Source organism: Ostrinia furnacalis, unplaced genomic scaffold, assembly GCF_004193835.3.
Source record: "Ostrinia furnacalis isolate ACB-3 unplaced genomic scaffold, ASM419383v2 OfSCF3961, whole genome shotgun sequence".
Taxonomy (NCBI): domain Eukaryota; kingdom Metazoa; phylum Arthropoda; class Insecta; order Lepidoptera; family Crambidae; genus Ostrinia; species Ostrinia furnacalis.
Genome location: NW_021134200.1, coordinates 538,427 through 553,938, shown reverse-complemented (window position 1 = coordinate 553,938; position 15,512 = coordinate 538,427). Strand labels below are relative to the sequence as shown.

General features: G+C 35.7%; 2 protein-coding genes across 6 annotated transcripts; one reads left to right on the top strand and one right to left on the bottom strand.

Annotated features, from left to right (window-relative positions):
• Nucleotides 1-763: 763 nt before the first annotated feature.
• LOC114358480 (SCAN domain-containing protein 3-like) lies at nt 764-8,156 on the bottom strand. Of its 5 annotated transcripts, none has more exons than XM_028312454.1 (2): nt 7,804-8,150; nt 764-3,434 (listed from the first exon to the last, which is right to left on the bottom strand). In XM_028312454.1, the coding sequence occupies exon 2, from the start codon at nt 3,334-3,336 to the stop codon at nt 1,516-1,518; it is 1,821 nt and encodes a 606-aa protein (XP_028168255.1). In that variant the 5' UTR covers nt 3,337-3,434; nt 7,804-8,150; the 3' UTR covers nt 764-1,515. The 5 variants fall into 5 exon arrangements, 4 of the variants coding, with proteins under 4 accessions (XP_028168255.1, XP_028168254.1, XP_028168257.1 ...); XM_028312453.1 differs by lacking the exon at nt 7,804-8,150 and adding an exon at nt 6,310-6,649; XR_003656376.1 differs by having other exon boundaries at nt 1,876-3,434; nt 6,310-8,155.
• A 2,472-nt stretch (nt 8,157-10,628) lies between these two features.
• LOC114358489 (UDP-glucuronosyltransferase 2B2-like) lies at nt 10,629-13,954 on the top strand. Its single transcript, XM_028312465.1, has 4 exons — nt 10,629-11,674; nt 11,905-12,127; nt 12,661-12,880; nt 13,619-13,954. Exons 1-4 carry the CDS (start codon nt 10,832-10,834, stop codon nt 13,902-13,904), a joined length of 1,572 nt encoding a protein of 523 aa, XP_028168266.1. The 5' UTR covers nt 10,629-10,831; the 3' UTR covers nt 13,905-13,954.
• The last annotated feature ends 1,558 nt before the right edge of the window (nt 13,955-15,512 follow it).

Sequence of the window (15,512 nt, the reverse complement as noted above, 5' to 3'; positions counted from 1 at the left end):
TTTCAATCTCCGGATAACTTTTAACAGAAAAAACTGCCACACATTGCTTCATTATGGGAAATAATATCAAAATTTCAAGTTTATTCTTCAGTTAAAACATATCTGACGATTGAAAAATCAGGCCTAAGATTAATCGGAGTTACAAAATAGGCAGGCACGAAACTTACAGGTCATTAGTAGTTCTCTGAAAAAAAACCGGCCAAGTGCGAGTCGGACTCGCGCACCGAGGGTTCCGTACAAACCTGCAAGGTTTACAAAGTTCGTTCATTACGACAATCGAGTCATAACTATGGTATTTTTATTGCAAAATGAAATTCATAACATTACAATGGGGAAAGTAACTACTTAAAAGGAGAATGCCCAAAAGTGGTATCGCTCGAAATCTAATTGTACATTGAGGGTACCACACCGTAAATTGTAATGATTTGCGAAAGTAGTAAGAAATTGTAAAACCTCCGGAATAAAATCCGATTTTAATAAAAAGTATTGTAACAATGAGCTGCAATCAGCAACACCTATCAAGAACAATGAGCTGCAATCAGCAACACCTAGAAGTTTGATATTTTCACAGCTTAAAGGGACAATAGACCTGAGTATTTCATGTGAATTTCAGCTTGATACGTTCACGCGTTCTTGAGATAAAGGGTCTTGACAGAAGGACGGACGGACAACAAAGTGATCCTATAAGGGTTCCGTTTTTTCCTTTTGAGGTACGAAACCCTAAAAATTAAAATGAAATTAATTAAGAAATGAAAACCATTAATCTTTATAAAATAGACAATTATTTTATTTACAAATTTTATAGTAGTAGCATTTTACAAAGTTTTAACTTAACAGCCAAATACACTGTCTTCCTTACTTCGGAAGGGAAGAAGAAATTACATCTTACACTTAAATAATAATTATGTAAAGTCGACGGCACATCAACCTAAACACATGCAGTATCTTATGCAGTTGTATTAAAAACCTATAATGGAACAATTTACCTAAATAGTCTATGTGCTGTCGAGGTCGACTGTACATAGAATGCCTTAAGTTACACCGAAAACAAACTTGCCAGAAGTCAGCATTAGGAATACGAATAATTAAAATATTATCACAATTGCTTTCATAACATTACTAAGCGCATTTTTAACATTATTCTTACAGCTACGTAAAGTCAGCGTCAAATAGTTCATGACATCCAAAATAGCCAAAACGTTTGCACCGCATGTCTTTGTTACAATCGGAATAAAAAGTTTGTATTGTCAACTTTAAGACCACTTTGGGTGCCACGAACTATTTGACGCTGACTGGATGACGAAGTCAACCAACCGAACGACAAAATGACAAAACTCTAAGGTTGAAAGTTGGTACCGCCTTTTTGTCGGCCGATAGTTTGTTCAGGCTGTTAATCAGTATGAACATTTATGGAAGTTTACAAACTGCACCGATTTGGTACCGGCCGACTCCTCATAAAAATTGTAAACCGACCAAACTATCAGCCGAGTAAAAGTCTGTAGTCCAGGGTGTACACTACAAACTTGCACACAAAAAACAAATCACTTGAGACTCTTCAGCGGTTCTACGTTGCACTGCGCAATATAAATGAACATATTCCTTGCATCTGACGCACACAAAATATTTTAATATTACAATTTGGCACACCTTACAAAGTTTGTTATTTTCATAATTATTATTCTGTTTCTCTTGAACCTCTTGAGCATCCGTAGTAATATCTCTGTCGCTTGGATATAAAACAATGTTGAAATCATCGCAAATACTTCTTACTAGATCTTTAGTCAGTTTAGTATTTAACTGTAAATTTTCTGATTCGTCCTTAACTATGATGGAACAATTTTCATCGGCTACAATCGCTGTTTCAATGAAATTTGAAGTATTAGCTGTATTTGTGTCATGTTCGTCGGAGGGCATAACTTTTTGAACCTCTTGAAGATGTTGATTCGGAATATGAAACGATGAAATTGCTTCTTCAATTGAATTTGAAGTAGTAGGGTTTGGGGCATATTGATTCTGAATATGACATGATGAAATTTTCTCTTCAATGGAATTTGAAGTAATCGCTGTTTTAGACTTATGTCCATCAGAGGACAAAACTTTTTGAGAATGCTGATGTTGATTCTGATCATCTTCATCTTCAGTAGATTCTAACGATTCAACTTGATCTACACTTATCAAATTGGAATCGCGTCTTGCAATATTATCTTGTGCCGCAACTTCATTCTCCAAATTACTTTTAGCTCCAGTAACAGGTGGGGCGTCGACAACAGAAAGGGAATCCAAGTGATTGTCGTTTTTGTCCTCTTCAATATAAATTATTTCTGGACTTGTTGTTGACTTTTTTTGTTTACCTTTCTCGCATGTTACACTAAACATCTTTTCATACGGTGATTCCAATCCCTTTCGTTTCTGGTTTAGTTTCCATTGAACAATGTGACAACCAAGAGCCCATTCGGAACTTCCCATCTCCTTCTCCCATTGTAAAATTTTTTCAACAACATATTTATCAGTTTTTGCCGTCGCCCTCTCAGGACATACTCCTATAATCACATCACATTCTCCACATAATTTGCTCAAATTACATTTTACACGGTCAAAGTATTCACCTTCACCTTTGTTAACAAGAATTTTTCTCGGTGGGCCAAAAGTAAAAAATATTTTCGCTAATTCCGAAGCTACTTCAAAAGTGCTATTATCAATTAGCGGTCTTAACAAAATAAAAGTATGTGACCTATTGTAACCTGCATCTTTGTATATCAAAACATATTTAAAAGGACTATCCCTAACACTCTCTTTTGACATGTCACAAATGGATACTAAAACTTTATAATGGACATATTGGTTTCTGTCAAAATCGTGTTTATGGCCTGTTTTGAAATTATTTGATACTATTTCTTTGGAGTCACTATTTTGTGGTGTACAAACTTTACAATTATTTACAACCCAATCTATAGCTTCAGCTGGTATCACAAAATTTGGATGTGTATACGCAATCAGTTCTCGCATTTGTATTAGATCAAGATGTCCGTTGACATCGACATGGAAATGGGCTTCGTAGATAATTTGAAACATATCTTCTACTGACAGGTGTTTTCTTTTCGGTGCATTTAATTGGCTGCATTTATCAATTAAATATAGTTTTCCTCTTTTATGTGTAACATCAAACTTTTCCTTTTCTTCGCCTCTGTAGCTGGGCAACTGTAATTTTCTAACAACTTTTTCATATTCCCTGTGACGCATACAACCGGGGAGTTTGCTAATAGTATCACAGAAGTCTTCTCTGAATTTGTCAACGTCAATTTCTGCTTCATTGCATTCATTTGATGAAGATGCCATTTTGCCATTTATGCGTCTAGTAGATAGAAGCCTTATTTAGGCACATTTCCAGTTAAATTTAGAATTCCTCTTTCGTTGTTTAAAAATCTTCTCTGGATCTGTAGACAAATGAAAAGGATTAAAAGAATCTCTGACAGAATTTTGGAATACTAATAGACGACAGCACATCAAGCTAGATCTAGTTATATCTATACTAATATTATAAATGCGAAAGTAACTCTGTCTGTCTGTCTTGCTTTCATGCCTAAACCACTGAACCGATTTTCATGTTTGCATATAGTTTGAGTCCCGGGAAAGGACATAAGATAGTTTTTATACCGGTTTTTCAAACAGGGACCCGCGCGATAAAGTTTTCCTGTGACAGAAAAAAATCCACGCGGGCGGAAAGCTAGTACTGATACACGTGAAATATCGTGACACCCAAAGTGGCCAAAAAGATGAAAACACAACCTCATTCCAATTGCAACAAAGACGTGTTGCGAACTTATTGGCTACTTTGGATGTCACAACTATTTGACGCTGACTGTACCTGCCTGANGGTGCTTATGCGCTGTGCGTAACCGTGTTATTCACCTGTGGGCTTCGCGCTGGACTTAATGGTGACTGCGCTGACTGTTGGTTGATGTATGATTCAGCGCGATTGTAATTTGCGTTGTTTTCACTATTTTTATTCACACTGGTAGTTTATTCGATGGAGAACACACTTGAGCACAGTTTAAAACAGTAATTGCAGATGATTAGACGTTTTTACAACACTTAGGGAGTCAATTCTTAGAGAGTAGTTGCAAACACAGCTGACCGCTATAAGACGCGGCAAAGATTTTGATGTGAATGTATTTGTGAGTACATGTAAGTAATAACAAGATGATGGTATTTTTGGTGAAACCTTATACAGGGTGTTAGGTAAAAATGAGCTGACACTAGCCCATGTTAACATGGGTATGGTGATGTCAGAAAATTTAAATCTTCATTTTAATTATTTTAATATTCATACAAACAAATCGGATTTTATAAAATTTATTTTGTATGAAAATTAAAAAAATTAAAATGATATCAAATCTGACCTCACCATACCATTTATATGGCCATGTTAACATGGGCTAATGTCAGCTCATATACCCATTTACCTAACACCCTGTATAGAAATGTATATTAATAGCATAGCCACAGAATAAATCGAATTACAGGAAGCAGGAACTATATTGTAGTACTCATTAAAATGTTATTTATTTTATCATAATTTCTGCAATTTTGTAAATTACAAATTAAATTTAATATTTGATAATACTTTTTGGTTTTGCAAATGTAATAAAAAATGACAAAGCTTATTTTTAATGCAATTATTAATATTCATGACCTACAGAAATAAAAACAATGAAATTGGTTTTTAAAAATATGTTTATTATTTAAGTAGGCTGATATTATAATAAACTATAATAGTAAACTCAGTCAGGGAGCCGTATTCGCATAAATAACTGATACATTTAAACAAAATTTAACATGTAAAATTCAATCACACAATAATTCAAAGAATTCAGATATTATTTCCTTACTCCCAATTATTAATCTTTTATTTTATAAGAGTGAATAGCTAAAATTACTTAAAAATTGTTGAAAGGCTAATAATAATTCCTTCCAAAGTTATCAAAAGTTTGACTAATCAACTAACATACAATTAATGATAAATGATCCGTAACAAGTAATCAGTAGGTACTTCCCTACCCTCCAAATTTCAGTCAGATTATTTATCTAAAAATACTTGAATACAGTCTTAATCTATGAAAAATATCAAATAACTTATTGTTCAAGTAAAAAAAATATAATATAAGAGTAAAATTAACATTTCAATTATTTCAACCCTATGATATTATTCAATTTCAGTAAGTGCAAAAATCGTAAGTAAGTGTCTAGTTTATGTAAGCGCTTCTTTGTAAATAATATCTACAGGGTGTTAGGTAAATGGGTATATGAGCCGACACTAGCCCATGTTAACATGGTCATATAAATGGTATGGTGAAGTCAGAAAATTGATATCTTCATTTTAATTATTTTAATTTTCATACAAAACAAAATTCCACGCGGGATTGAAAGAAGTGGGAAATTAAATACTTTCTTGTTTAGAGCCAACGTTGCCCTCTTGGGCTAAAGTGACCGTCATCTACGGTACATGTTAATTTTCCATGTTATCGTACTATGAAGAAATAAATAGTTTTTTCTTCAGTATGTGCACATTTTTACAGTGATTGAAGTCATTTTAGGTAACCATAGAATGGCCCCGCAGTGAAATGCTTAATTAATAATTAAAATACTGAACAGTTAATTGTTTATAGTTATTACTTAAATGATTCAATGCCCGAGGTATGGGAGCAACTGGGAGGCGTGACATTGACATATTATAACATGTCAGAGCATAAATCTGAAAGTCTCGCTGACATTTGACGTCTCAAAAACACCCTCCCATGCTGCTCCCCTGCCTTAGGCTGGCAGAGTTAGTGTTAAGTGTATTATGTACTACTAGAACACTGACTGCACTTCACTGTAAGGCTGGTTTTAGTGTCACGCAGACCGTCCGGTGTAGACCCGCACTGACAGTCCGCGTGACACTAAAACCAGCCTAACATTGCCCAGATAAGCAAATACAGAAAGGTTGGAGAGTAAACTTAACTGCAAAGGATTTGCATACTTTAGATTTTGACAATGTAATATGTTTTTGTATAAATTGCAATAAAAACCTATAATTGTCGCATTCATTAACAAACAAAGAAACGATTATTGTTTAGCCACAGGTATTATGGACCATAATACCATAATTTATGGTTACGGTAAACTTAAGATTTTCTATTGAATAGTGAGAGCAAAAATAATGAGTATAGGTATCAAAAAGTAAGTATTCTAAATATAAATTATATTGCATGTCACTGTAATAATTTAAACTGTGGATACTTAATTGACAAATAATAAAAACAGAAATACCTGTGTCAACAGAAATTTTTCAGTGCACAACATAACCTAAAAACTTCTGTTTGGAGAAATTTCACTTTGTCACACTTTCCACGTTAACTTTAGGTATTAGTACTAACTCTTGTGGTATAATGAACTTTACAACCAAATTAAGTTAATAAAACAATTAAAACTCTATTCTTAATACAAAATATTAATCAAAACAACCATCATTTATGTTTGAATGAATGAATGAACGATGTTTTAAGTTGTCAAACAAACAATACTGTAGAAAGGGACACAGTTCCGCCAAAACATGCGAGTGCGAGCGAGAAGATACATGCCTTACTCGGTACTCCATGTCTTTCAACCAATATGGGACATTTTCAAAGAGGTAAAGATGCTTGCTTTTTACAACACAAAAAGCATAATAACTTAGAATTTTCATAATGTTTTGGCTTCTCTCCACAAAACGCGTGTATATTTCGCCTGCATTGTTGACAAGTGGCTATTTTGAGTATTTGACGATCACACACACAGCAGATATTATTTGAATCGTCGTCATCTTCTTCTATAATCGTAATATCATAACTTTCCACTACTGCCGGTTTCCCCTTGTACCATTCATTGATATCGTCTTCGCTGACATTTTCTTGTTCATTCTTTTTTGCATTTATATCATCCCACATAACGATATCGGTTCTTTTCCGCTTTCTCTTTACTGACTCTTTCTGAACATCAGTTTGCAATGGAATGGAATTCTGGAACACGCTTGAATAAGGCGTTTTTCGAGCAACGTTTGATCTTCTTTCAACCGAACATAATTTAGAAATATAAATCCCTTTTACCGTATTATTCAAATGCCACTGGAACAAATGGCAGGCTATACCCCAATTTTTGTGACCTGTCGATAACATCCACGAGGAGAGCATATTTAATATGACACTGCTGTTCAAGTTCATTTGAAAAATCTTTATATCAGGCATGCTACTCTCCGGGCAAAAATTATTGTAAATGAATGATAAAACTTCATTAAAAAGATATTGGTCGTTATCATGAACATATAAGTTTTTAGGTGGCCCGAAACCTGAGAATATATTTAGCATCTCAGTGGCAATTTCTTGAACACACCGCAGTAGCAATGGCCGGAGTAAAGTGAAAGACGTGTTTATATCGACGTATATTAATAGGAACTTGAAGTTGCCATCTATTCGATATAACGTCATGTCACAAATTTCGACTCTCACATCCTTATTGTACTGATCAGTACTAACATTGTCGTGATCATCTTTTTGTTCTTGTTTGTTATCATTTGGTACATTCAATTCTTGTTTTGACTTTCGTTCACGTTCCTCTTTCTTTTTTTTATTACAACATACGTTACACGCAATTAGAATAAAATCTACGTAGCATTCAGGGACCGCGTACTTTTCTTTTACCAATTTCAGAAATTCATTCGTATTGTTATGGCCAACCATCAAGTGAATCGTAATAAGAGCATCGAAAGAATCTTCCAATGGTAAATACCTTAATACGGGATCATTTGGGTTTTCTCTTTTCTTAATCAAAATCAGGGCCTCCCTGTCCTTATACAGTTCGTATTCGTTGTCGTACGACGATTTTTTTTTCTCGCTCGCGCGTGAAGTTGTAGGTTTGTCAGATTTATTTTCCTCTTGAACTTGCAGTAGTTCTTCCTTAATGGCACTGTAGTAATTAAGGTCGAACTTTTTAAAGCTTGTCTTTGCAAGGATGGTAAAGAATTCAACTTTTGAATTTGTGTAGTTAAATCTTATAATATTACGATATCCAGCCATTTTTGTTTTGATCACACACACACTGTCACTGTCAGTAAATGTCAAAGAAAGAATGAACGACAAATGATCGAACCGATACTGTGAATGTTTCCGTCATGGAGTACCATGATTTCGCCATATTAAATTAGGTACATGGTTATTATTTCTGGTAGAATAAAGTTTGATAATATCTAAAAATAATGACAGTAAGTTAAACAAATAAAGTCGATATTTTTCTGTGACGTAAACAGTAATTTGACTCGATAAAGATATACGTGGGTAGGTACAACAAACGACAGCGGCAAGATCGGTCGTTGTGGGATGGAAATCCTTGGGGAAGCCAGTAAACGTCATTTGACTGAAACGAACTTTTACCCAAAACAGCTCCACGCTTATTTATGAGAAAGATCTTCAAACAAAGTTTGAGATAAAATTTCGCGCTAGCAATTGTTTTCTTTTATCAAGACATACTCTAAAAACAATATTTACAACGTATTTATTTAAACATAATCTAAGTTTTCAATTGCAATAAATGCCCAAAGTTATAGTACAAATGAGACACTGAAATAAAATTACAAAAACTCATTGATATAAGATCATTAACCTGAATTATCTAGGAATAGATAACAAAGAAGCAAACTATTGTTTTACGATGCATCGGTCAATGTTATCAGTTTTGATAATGGTTTCGCACAAAAGGAAAAACGGAATCTTTACAAATTATGTAGGATAGGTATAATTGTTACGGTCAAAGTGATAAATGTGAAAATTATGAATAATCGCCGGTTATTATGAATAATTACCGCATGATTTGGTAAATGTGATTAATATGAGGTCATTTATGTGTGTATAAAACTAAATAGGCCCCGCCGCACCTTAACCTATTTTTCACTTTAAATCAAAACATTATGTTATAGGCATCATGGAAAAGTAATATTATGCAAGAAACATTCCAAACTCATTATGACAAATTATATTAATATATGATATCAAAACGTTCAAAAGTTTGGCTGTACACGAACACGTACACAAGATGTTGTTCTCTTTTATGAAATTTGTTAGTATGTACTAAGGTTGAATTATTAAATAATCACTGTTAAATGTGATTAATTTATCACTTTCACCGCGACTGTCGGGAATTATTCATAATAACCGGTTATTATTAATAATTTTCAATTTATCACATTAACCGTAACATAATCACTTTGTTGTTCTTTTTATTTCATGACCGTGATGACTTAGTTTTGCCCTACCACGTACGAGGATTATTTAGTTTTAGAAGACCCTTCGTACTTTTTCTACTACTTACTTACTTACTTGCAAAACCTATAGATGATTAGGGCATCTACTTCCCGTAGATTTAGAATTAATTTAGAACTAGAATGATGGTAAGAAGGAAGGTCTTACTGCAGAAGTAAGAAAAACATTCGAAAATCGTTAGTTTGCTTTTCCATCACAAAAACAAGTTGCGATCACAAACTTAAACTGATTCAAGGAGACAAATTGATAGTACGAGAGCCCACGACCAAAACCATGTGTCATAGCAATACGGCAAAAACCCTATAAAATCGTTAGATTGTATGATTCTGAACCCGACTAGGTGTGTAGTAACGGTCGAAAGTGTAGCAACTGAGGGGGAGGCCATTTCTGCTGTGTCAAAAAAAAAAGACAGTCGGTATTATAGCAATACGTCTGATAGTGAAAATGTACATAGATTTTATAATTGTATTACGAAAAAGTTTGTTTTCAGACATTTTGCGCGTAGCATATAGCCTGTGCGCATTTTTGAAAATGTCAACAAATTTAGCCGACCTGTATCATAGCAATACGGATAATTATTTTTTTTAACTTTTCGTATTGCTGCCATGATTACCAAAAACCTGTTTTCAGACACTTTAAGTGTATCAAAAAGTTGTATGATAGAGAAGGTGCTACACTTAATTTGTCTGATATAAATTTTTTGCACATGTGGACAACTTATTTTATCATGTCCAACAATTTTCAGACATATTGCTATGATACCGATCGGTAAAATTTGTTAACATTTTCAAAACGGTCTCAAAATTTAATGCGTTCACATTTCCGTCTGAAAATTGTTTTGTTCGCATCAAATAACCAAAATTTACTAATAAAAAAGATTTTCAGACGTATTGCTATGAGACATTTTTTTTGTCTCATTTTTAATTTTTTTAAGTGATTTTACGGGTTTGCGCTACACCACTAACGTCTGAAAATAATGTTTCCGGTATCTCAGAACTATCATTCAACTACAGTCTGCAAATCAGACATATTGCTATGATGCAGTTCGGTAAAATTCTATGACAATTTTGAAAATTCGGTCAGATCAAACGCTACGCGGAAAATGTCTGATATTGGTATTTTCGAGTTCAGGATAATCGTATCTATCGATTTGATGCGGTTTTGGCCGTATTGCTATGAGACAAAAATTTTGGTCGTGGGCTCTCGTACTATGATTCTTACTTACCAATTTGTACGGAACCCTCGGGTGCGAGTCTGACTCGCACTTCACAAGTTTTTTCAACATTGTATGCTACAAAAAATTAGAGGCGTAGTCACCGATGTGACTGTGAGCCGATGCTATTTTAAGATCAGTTAGTAAAATATTCACACGAGAAACACTACGCGTGATCGTGAATTACAATGTCCATCCGTGTATAGTAAGAAAAAAGATTATAATTCATTCATAAAAAGTGTTTACCTAAGTGTTTGTAAGTGACCGCGAGTGATCGTAGCGCACAAAAATGCAGTCTTCGACGATTTTGGTGTTAATTTCCATTATATTGATGAATAGTGTCAACTGTGCAAGAATTTTAGGGATATTTCCCATGCCCTCAAGGAGTCATCAGATCGTATTCCAAAGTTATACCAAAGAATTAGCCAAAAGAGGGCATGAACTTGTTGTTGTTTCGCCTGACCCTTTTCCTCCTGATACACGACCAGAAAACTTGACCGATATCGACGTAAGTTTTTCATATCAAGTTATGAAAAATCTTTTCACAGCCAATTTATTGGACTTGAAACAGGGAGTCATCATGGATATTGATGCTATCATAGCTGGTAATCTGTACGAAAAGTTCGTTTATGCATACGTTGACCAAATGAACCACCCACCAGTGCAAAAATTGATCAACGATAAGAATCAACGGTTTGATTTGATCGTGGTGGAAGGGTTTTTAGATTACCATTTGATGTTTACGGAAATTTTCAAAGCGCCGGTGATAATGTTCCCATCTTTTATGGGTTTTGCGGAACAGTATGAAATGCTTGGAGGGATTGGAAGGCATCCAATTTTGTACCCCCATCTCCATAGAAACAAATTTGATGATCTGAATCTGTTTGAATGGGCAAAAGAGTTGTATTATGAATATCGAATGTATGCGATGTTTGAAAGGTTGGAGCACAAACAAAATGAATTGCTGAAGGAGAATTTCGGAGCCAATGCTCCAACTGTGAATGAACTAAGAGAGAATATTGACTTACTGCTTTTGAATTCATATGCTGATTTCGCTAATAACCGACCAGTGCCTCCGAATATTATTTATTTGGGTGCAGTCCAATTGCAGCCGGTTAAAGAAATCCCAAAGGTAAGTGTTTTATTTAGGTACACTAATATTAAAAAGAGGAAAGATTTGGTTGTTTATTTTAATTGAATTAACTCCGAAACTACTGGATTAATTTGAAAAATTCTTTCACCATTAGAATCGAAAATTAGTTCTGATGAATGAACATAGGCATATTCTAAGCGGTACAAAGTTTGCTGGGTCAGATATAATAATTTAAAAAAAGTTCTACGACCACTCTTTACTTTTTTCAGGACTTAAAGGATTATTTAGACAGTTCCACTCGTGGAGTCATTTACGTCAGCTTTGGGAGCAACATAATGCCGTCAAGGATGTTCAAGGAGCTCTTGGGTGCAATCCTGGAGGCGTTCGGAAAGCTGCCCTATGATATACTGTGGAAATTCGATGAAGATAACTTGGAGAATGTGCCGAAAAACGTCAAATACATGAAGTGGTTCCCTCAGAGAGATTTGCTTTGTAAGTGTCGAGTTGTTGTTATGAATCTTCAATAACTAGTCTTACGTGACGCAGACTTGAGCGTACAAAGGTTATCTAAACTACCTAAAGTAAATTAATGTTTGATCAATTTTAATAATTTTTGGCACCTGTTCTGTATGAGGTACGAGTATCTACATGCAGAAGTTATTGGATTAGCTGAGAAGAAATTTTACTTGACAGGTTATCAGTCTAGCCTACCTTTTGTTCAGAAACTTGAAGAAGTTAATTCGTAAGAATGAATGAATGTTTGAATAGAGCACCCATTTATTTCTCAAAATTCTGCCTGAATTTTTATGTTTGGTAACTAAAAAAGTGATATTGATTACGGGACGTGCGACGTACACTGTGGGTGAGAAGAATCAATTAGCAAATATCGTTCGTTTCAGCCGAAAGACGTCCACTGCTGGACAAAGGCCTCCCCCAAGGATTTCCACAAGACCGAACCTCCGCCGCTCGCATCCACCTCCCTCATTATTTGCAAATATAATTGATGATTTAGTATTTGTTCACAGTCCACCCAAACATAAAGGCGTTCGTCACGCAATGCGGACTGCAGTCTACTGATGAAGCCATAGACGCTGCAGTGCCTCTAGTAGGTATACCGATGATGGCTGAACAGGCCTACAACGCGAAGAAGTACAAAGACTTCGGAATCGGAGTCAAACTGGATCCAATGACCTTGACAGCTGATGATTTCGTGAACGGTGTTAATACTGTAGTGGAGGATATAAGGTGAGATTCTTGAGAATTATTTTTTGATCTCTGAATATTCTTGACCATCTTATAGGTCGTGCAACGAGAGTTGATTCGAACTCATACACAAGACTAGGTACATACTTATACTGATGTAATTTGATAACAGAACACAAGAAGACGTCCGCCATAGCGCGACTAAGAAAGAAAGAAAGAAAAAGTATTAAATAAAAAAACAAATAGATTATAATAAAACCAAACAGTACGAAAATGGCATCTGCTCAGTATAAGCCGTGACGGCAGAGAGCGCGTCCACGACCACTGGTATTCTGCGGATGCCAGTTGAGCAAAAGGGCGCAGCCCTTTGCTTGTGTTGAAGTTGATCGCCTCAACTCTTGCTGCACGTGCTATACCATTCTTAAACTGTCCATAAATAATCATAAGAACAATCAATAACTTGCATCTAAACTTAAATCTTGAAGAGGCCGTTCTGTTGGACAGTTTCCAACATCTCAGCCAATGTCAAATACCTCGATAACTCTCAATTTTTTTTCTTCTTCTTCTTAGTCGGGCACTCTTGTCAGAGTGGTCGTGGATGCGCTGACGAGGTACATGGTGAGGCTATGTCATCTCCGAGGGTAGCTCTCCTGGCGATGTGCTTCCATTTCTGACGGTTAGAGGCGTCGGTAAACATTGGAAACACTGGACCATGTTTCCAATGTTTTATGAACGGCATAATACTGGTCCTTATCTAAGTATCTGTTCTTTCAATTCCAGTTACAAAAACAACATATTACGTTTAAAGAAGATTCATCAAGACCAGCCACAGAGTCCACTAGAGCGCGCAGTATGGTGGACAGAATACGTCATCCGACACTCCGGCGCACGTCACATGCGGAGTCCAGCGGCCAACATGCCCTGGCATAAATACTACATGCTAGACATACTTCTACCTCTTTTAGGATTATTTATAACTGTTTTAATAGTCGTGGCAACACTGTTGCGGTTTGTTTGTAATATCATTGGAGTTTTTGGGGGAAAGGAGAAATTTAAACAGAAGTGATTGTAGAATTTTATAGGTTTTTAATAAAGTGTTTTTGTTATTCAAAATTATCTTCAAGTGTTCACTTCCTCATGCTATTCCTATGACTTCAAATCGTGCGTCTTTAACCGGCATATTATCCGCAACGTCACGCCAATTTGATTCTGAACAGCTGGTCTTCTTCCTCGGTTCCTCACTGATGAGGATCGCGACCACATTATAGTGTTCCTCCCTCAGATCATAGAAGGGATCCCTTCTATGATCTGTGTGGACCGCACGATGGGGTCTTTATTTAGGAGGTTTATTACTATAAAAGCGAAAGGTCACTGACTGACTCACTCCCTCATCACAAAAGTACAGGTGCATAAAAGCGAAAGGTCACTGACTGACTCACTCCCTCATCACAAAAGTACAGGTGCTTGGAGTCTCAAATTTTGTATGAGGGTTCCTTTTAGAACGTAGGTGCTCACCAAGAACGAATTTTACGAAACTCCACCCCTAAGGGGGTAAAACGGATCCATGCGAACCTTCCTCTAGAATCACTCTATCTATTAAAAACACCGCATCATACATACAAGCATACATCGGGACAGACAGACAGGAAAGCGACTTGTTTTATAGTAGTGATTGGTTCTAAGATTTTTATTCCAGTTTAAGAAGATGAAAAAGAACCCAAGATTGAAGTTACCCGCTTGGTATAAATTACCACCAAAAAGATGATCAGACAGAGCCATAACCTGGAGATCGTCTCGAGAGTCTGCAGGCCACTGTCCAAAAGCTTTGGAGTGAGTAAGTACTTATGTAATCTTATACTACCATTTCCATTCATCTTAAATGAAGCATATCTATATTCAAAAGCGGGTAACTTCAATCTTGGGTTCTTCTTCATCTTCTTAAACTGGAATAAAAATCTTAGAACCAATCACTACTATAAAACAAAGTCGCTTTCCTGTCTGTCTGTCCCGATTAGGGCATGAATATCGGAATCTCGGAATCTCGTAATATCGGAATCTCGGACTGCGAGATCCGATATTTTAATTCCGATATTGAGCGACCCAATATCGTAATATCGGAATCAGATAAAAGTTTTAATTGAGGTTTTAAACAAAGCGTTTAAACTCGCCACAACCTGCCACAAAGCCCAAAGTACATGATTAGCAAAGACCAATGATTTTCTCATGTCTCTCCTCACCGTCACTTTTTGTTCCACTGCAAATATTTTAATATCTTTACTATTTATGGTTAATTTAACTTGTTCTAAATCAATTTTAGCATTTGCCATAGGTACTAGGTCAACAAAGAACGACATCTCAACTCCCTTTCAAACATTAATTTTACTGGACTATGGACTGTCAGTTCTGCGTACTATGTGTCCTGCCTATTGCCACTTCAGCTTGCTAATCCGTCGAGCTATGTCAGCGACCTTAGTTTACGGAGCTCCTCATATCTGATTAGATCTCGTAAAGAAACACCAAGCTTATCCCTCTCCATAGCACGTTGTGCCCTATATTCAAAGGCCACGTTTTCGAGCCGCATATCATCATTGGTAACACATACTGATTGAAGACTTTCGTCTTCGTATTCGACGATTTACCTCTTTCTCGAAATTGCATCTAACTACCTAGCTGA